We start from the raw sequence: 6,119 nt of genomic DNA on the forward strand, positions 1-6,119 counted from the left end.
AGAAAACATGGTCATTATGTACTGATTTTTTTTGTATTTATTGAAATTCACAAAAACTCTTTATAATTTCACGAATGAACAAACACTTCAAGAATAAAATTTATTATATTATATTATTTTAGCTCTTAAGCTTAATTCAGAATTTCAACTAACTCACACAAATAAGAACGTTACACAGTCAAGTTTGCTCGTGTGTTCCGCTACCCATTAAAAATAAAAGGAAAATAGTTAGTTTCTTTAATATGTTAACATCGACAATTTCTATCTGATCGCAACCAAAATTTCGGAGCTCTAGCTTTAAAATTACTTTATTGGGTCGGAGATGCCTCCTTCTACCTGTTACATACATTTCCTGCAAGCACAAAGTTATAATACCATTCTACCCTATGGGTATAAAAATGCAAGTACATACTATATGTACATAAATAATGAATACTGAAATCTACTTATAAGTATTAATAAAAAGTTCAAATCATTTTATAGAGTTTTTTTGGCGCATTTTCTATTCACATGATGTTGTTTAGAAAAATTTATAGGAATCGCATATAATTCAGAATTCGTAATGAAATATAAGTAGTACCAGTTACACTCATCTTTCGCTTAACAGATTCAACAAAAATGGTATTTCATTACATTATTTTAAGCTGAACTAGAAATATACGACTTTATTACTAAAATGCAGATATTTATTTCTTATTAAAATCGACAACAAAGCGAAGAGCATACAAAAATTGAGACTTAAGTTTTTACTTGTCGCAACTTCTCCTTTTTAATTTCATTTCAGGGTCATATAAAATGACATATCTTCTTAGCAAACAATCGACTTTTCTCTACTTTGATCGAGATTCCACCCTGACATGTTGCAGCCACAGAAAGTACTCTTTCAGCACCCAATGCTCCGTTAAGGTCTTCCCCATTTTCTTCCCACCCACATGTGGGCAACACTTTCGGTTTCCCTTGGCCACATTGATGTCTGGGCCTCATTACATTGGATTGTGCCCGCGGGGCGTTTCGTGTCAATTTATGCAACTCTCCTGCAATTTCCGGTATATTAAAGCAATTTCCAGCCAAACAGCAAACCAGCCCACCAAAATGCTCATCAGCCAACTGGACATGGTCATGGTCATGACTTAATGCATATGAATATGTATGTGAATGATGTGAGTGTGTGGCGGAAATACTCTCCTGGGCATTAGGGGGACAATGTGGTCATGTGGGGTCCCCACGTTAATCGGTAGCTAACAGTAAAGTTGCTCGGACTCAGTTCCAATTAGAGATGAGCAAATGTCGTGCATTGCATCGTGACACGAATCAATAAGGAAAAATATTTATTCAATTTATTATTGACATTCTGTACTGTCCCTTCAAGTTGATAAATGTCAAAGTCTGTTTGAATTAAAGTCTAATATTTCTTGACGCGTCGTTGCATCTCAAATTTCAAGTGCGAAAAGTCTCGAGTACCAGTCGCAACGCACACACACAGTTTCTCAAATAGAATTTCAATCGCTTTAGCACAATTTTCCAGATAAATCAAAGTTCAGCACCCCGCGGCGAACCCTTTGCCCCCTTACAGCTGGTGTGCTGGAAAGAGACTGACACATTCGGTGAGATGAGACGCAATAAAAAATTGTTAAAAAACTGCGTAAAAATGTCAAAACGTTTTAAGACCATTGGAAGCAACACAATAAAATTGAAAATGAGAGCGAAAACGAGAAGGAAGATGAACATTTGCCAAGCAGCAGCCAAATGCAATTTATCTGGCGGGTGGGTCGACAAGTGACGCTGCACCCAGGGAGACTGTTTGATTTACCGTCAACAGGAGATTAAAAAAAAAAAAATTGGAGGAACGTTAGAACCCAAAAAGTGAATTAAGAATTTGTGTGGTGGAACGAAGCAACCAATCGAAGGGTGGTTTCACAGCCGAATACTAAGCTGAGGGCGAGGGTGGGGGCAAATTGAGTTGCAACACTTGGCAGGTTTTTATCTACGCACCACAATCAAAACCAACCAGTCAGACAGTCAGCGAGTCAGGGAATCAGCATGGGTGGGTCGGATAGTCAGCATGTCGGCAGATCGCAGGTTGTTGGACAAACCACCAAGCCAGACTGGACTTCGCCCAACCAGGAGCAGGACGAGTAGCAAAACAGAATGAGCTGTGAACTCTGTTTTGTGTTGGCTCGCGTTGATAACAAGATTTGTTTTTCAAAATTATGGAGGGTCGTACTTAATTACGTTGAAAAGCGCAATAGCACCACAGAAGCCACTCGCCATCTACATAAGCCAGAGCCAACCAGGACATTCAATAGCAGCCCAACCCAACTCAAAACTCAGCCCTGTTTCAGCCCCCGCAAAGCGGCAATTTAACTAAATTAATTTTTGAGCGTGCTCGCTCTTCGATTGCTGAAAAGTGCCAGCAGCACAGTTCAGCACAGGAGTCAAGAGGTTGGCCCAATGCTTGATTTTGGCCAGATACGACGAAAGGCAGACACTGCCTGGTTGTCTAGAGGGGAGATCGTACACAGCACCATAGGACAGGGTGAGCACACTCCCTGCTCCTCGTCCTCCTCACTTTCTCTGGGCCAATGCACACACGCATCCTTAGACAAATGTGTCTGTCTGGCTCGTTGGCAGTCAGACAGCCAAACAGCCAAACAGGCAGCACTCTACATGGATATTCCATTAAACCAGCCGGCGAATTGAACAATTTTCACTTTATGATTTATTGTAATGAGCTTTTTATTTACGGGACTCCTTACGTATATTGTTCATTGTTGAAAATTGTCTGCTCAATGGAAGCTTGTTTTGAAAATTAAAAATTAATTAGGCATTTATCATTGGCTTCCCTTCAGTTGGTTTGGGTTGCGTTTGTTTTTTTATTTTAAATCGAGAAGCGCTAACAGATGGCTTGTTTCATAGTGGGGGAGTGCAGTAATGTAGAAAGAACTCAAAAAATGTTATCGAATTATATTAAGCAAAACAAATTACATAGCGCAGTAATAGGATAATATGATATAATATTTTTCAATATCTCAAAATACACACTACTAGAATCTAATATAGCAAAGTGTATCTTATTTTTTACTTCAATGTTGATTGATTTTTAAGTTATTAAAATGAACTGTACATTTTTGGTGTAGTTGTTTTAGGAATTATGAATGTGTGAATTAAAAAAAAAATAAGTGAATTGGAAAGGATAAAAAAAACAAGTAAGAAAGTTACAGTCGAGTGTGCTCGACTGTGAGATACCCGCTACCCATTTTGAATAAAAGCAAAATATTGAGGTATTTTATCAAAATACATATACCAAAAATACAAATACACCAAAGATATACCAAATGTTATATTTGGTATATCGATATAATACCACATTCAAAATATACCATAGACGGCACAATATACCAGATGTCAGCCAAAGCAACTAAGACCCCTAGGAGGTAGGCGTTTTTGCCCATACAAAAGTATTTCTTTAATAACTTCCATAATTTTTATCTGATCGCAATCAAATTTTCAGAAATCATAAATACTATAGTTATTATTGTATATTCGATTTTATTGATTTGCGGGTGCGGAAGTGGGCGTGGCAAAAATTTGAAACAAACTTGATCTGCGTGCACACATAACAAACGCTGTCGAAAAAAAAATTATAGCTCTATCTCTTATAGTCTCTGAGATCTAGGTGTTCATACAGACAGACGGACAGACGGACATGGGTCGGAGATGCCTTCTTCTACCTGTTACATACATTTCCTGCCGACACAAAGTTATTATACCCTTCTACCCTATGAGTAGCGGGTATAAAAATAAATAATAATAAATAGTTATTAAATTAAAGGAAAAGTAAAACAATAAGTTATTATTTATTTATACGTCAAATGCACTCTAGTTACACAAATATATTATAATGAAATCTTTTAGTTAGGGAAAAGTATTTCATGTAATATCCTAAACAAAAGATTTAAAGTATTTCTAGGACGTAACAAAAAATGGGGCCTATTAAATTAAATAAATGCAATTATTTTGTATTTTTTGCAGGCTGTTGGCTCAACCAGACTGTCAAGCTTTATTTGCGCTAAATTTCGAACCTAACTGATTATAATTTGTTGATTGTTCATAACCAAAGCAACCGAACCAAACAAGTTTTGATCGAAGGAACTCTCAACTGTGTGTTCAATGCTTGGTGCCCTCATCGAGATTTTGACAGCGGGGAAAGACGCTGCTTTCGTATGTGGGCACCATGTACTTGATGTTGATAAAGGCATTAGGGCCTCCGCAGAACTCCAGTAGCTTCAGTGTATCCTCAATGACATCGCCAATGCGCTTACTGCGATCGGGATCGATGCCCTCGCCCAGGTTCACATTGACGTTCTTGTACAAATTGCACACGGCCAGCAATTGGCGATAGAAAGGAACTAGGGCCTGCCCCACGCAAGGTCCTAATTGGCCAAAGAATGAGATCACTTCTCGTTTATCGAACGCAACTTACCTAAGCGGACCATCAGCTGCAGCACTTGCAGAGCAGAGATGATGATGCCCTTGTCCCGAGTCTGAAAAGCGCGCTTGAGCGGAAGTATGAGCTTGGGAAGCACCGGGAGAACCTTATGCGGCTGCCGCATGATCAGATCGACAGCTGCATTGACTGCCAGCAGCCGTGTATCGCTGTCTACGTCGGCCAGTCCGTCGAGGAAAATGGGCAGATAGTAGCAATAGTCGAGCTCCTCGGGCGTGCAGTGCCAACGTAATGGACGATCCTTTGTGGGATCCTGTTTGTTGCTGCGCCCTGAGAGGGCAACAGGTATATCGCCACGCATAAAGTATATTTTAAAGACAGTCTCCTTGACTGGCTGACGCTTGAATATATCAATTCTGCAGGGTGAACTGTTAATAAGAGAGGTGCTGCGTAGATTTACAACTCACTTTGTGGGAGGCTTCACTACGGTGCCCTTCTGCAGAGCCTGAAATGTAAAGGCTGGCACCTCACGCTTGGCCTGAAGGAGAAATAGTGTTTCTTACTACCTAACCCATTAAACACAATTAAAACTTACCCGCTTGGAGCGCAAGTAGAGCAGCTCGCGACAGACCCGACCGGGCTCGTGAATGCGCTTGGCGCGTTCGTGTAGATCCGGGCACTTCTTGACATCCATAATGTATTGTGAACATATAAAGGTGGGTAGAAAATCGATGTGTCTGAACCAGACACAGAGTATAGACACAGAACGAGACTACGAGACTGAGACCGAAATATTATTGTTCGAATCGTGTGGGCTGCTGGGTGGAAATGACGCTGAGCCAAACAGCCGAAACCTTTAAGCTCAGGCCTACTTCGCTTCGATAAGAAGATAAAAGTTGCCTTCTTGAGTTTGAAGGGAAGTATTGGGCTGAGTAGGCAAGTAAATAAATTACTAGTATAAATATAGAAATATTTATATTTCAATGTCTCTCCGTCTATAACATTTGCTTATCAAGACTCGCCAACAACACAACCCCAAATTTGGGGGAAACAGCTCAACACCTAAAATGTCTCTAAAGAGTCGTAAAGGGAAAGTGCAAACATTTTGCGCACTTTATCATCTTTTTCCATTTCCATGTGACGGCGGCAAGTGTAAATATTTTGTAACGCCACCAATTACGGTGTCTGTCAGGAGTCTCCCCAGTTTGCCACCTCTCCACTCTCCAGTCTCCACCGTTGGTTCACGCACACATTTTGAAGTCGCGCCTCTAAGCGCATTAACCTACTTTATTCCCTGGGTGCAAAAACGAGACACGTGACTTTTCTATCTATCTTTCTATCTACGCCACACTTTGTTCTCTCTCTCTCTCTCTTTCGTGTATTTCGTATGCGCTCTTAATTAATTAAAATTCAAGCTGCGAATTAGGATTTCATCTAAACTTCTCAACTGCTTAACGCTCAACACAGCGCTGACTTTTTAATTACCCACGCACAGCTTTTCACTTTCATTCAACGCCGTAGCACGTCGCGATTTATCCGTTTTAATAATCCGCCTTTGGCCTCGCTTCCGCCTTCGCACCGACTGCGACTGCGATTGCGACAGCGACCACGCCCCGGTATGTAAATTGAGTTAGAAGCATTAAACATAATGGGACATAAGCCCGCAGGCAAC

General features: G+C 40.3%; 1 protein-coding gene across 1 annotated transcript; it reads right to left on the minus strand.

Moving 5' to 3' along the window:
- Positions 1-4,012: 4,012 nt before the first annotated feature.
- LOC117564168 (parkin coregulated gene protein homolog) lies at positions 4,013-5,284 on the minus strand. Its single transcript, XM_034242835.2, has 4 exons — positions 5,043-5,284; positions 4,915-4,985; positions 4,484-4,863; positions 4,013-4,433 (listed from the first exon to the last, which is right to left on the minus strand). The coding sequence occupies exons 1-4, from the start codon at positions 5,139-5,141 to the stop codon at positions 4,168-4,170; spliced, it is 816 nt and encodes a 271-aa protein (XP_034098726.1). The 5' UTR covers positions 5,142-5,284; the 3' UTR covers positions 4,013-4,167.
- Positions 5,285-6,119: the final 835 nt, after the last annotated feature.

Source organism: Drosophila albomicans, chromosome 2L (genome assembly GCF_009650485.2).
Source record: "Drosophila albomicans strain 15112-1751.03 chromosome 2L, ASM965048v2, whole genome shotgun sequence".
Classification (NCBI taxonomy): Eukaryota; Metazoa; Arthropoda; class Insecta; order Diptera; family Drosophilidae; genus Drosophila; species Drosophila albomicans.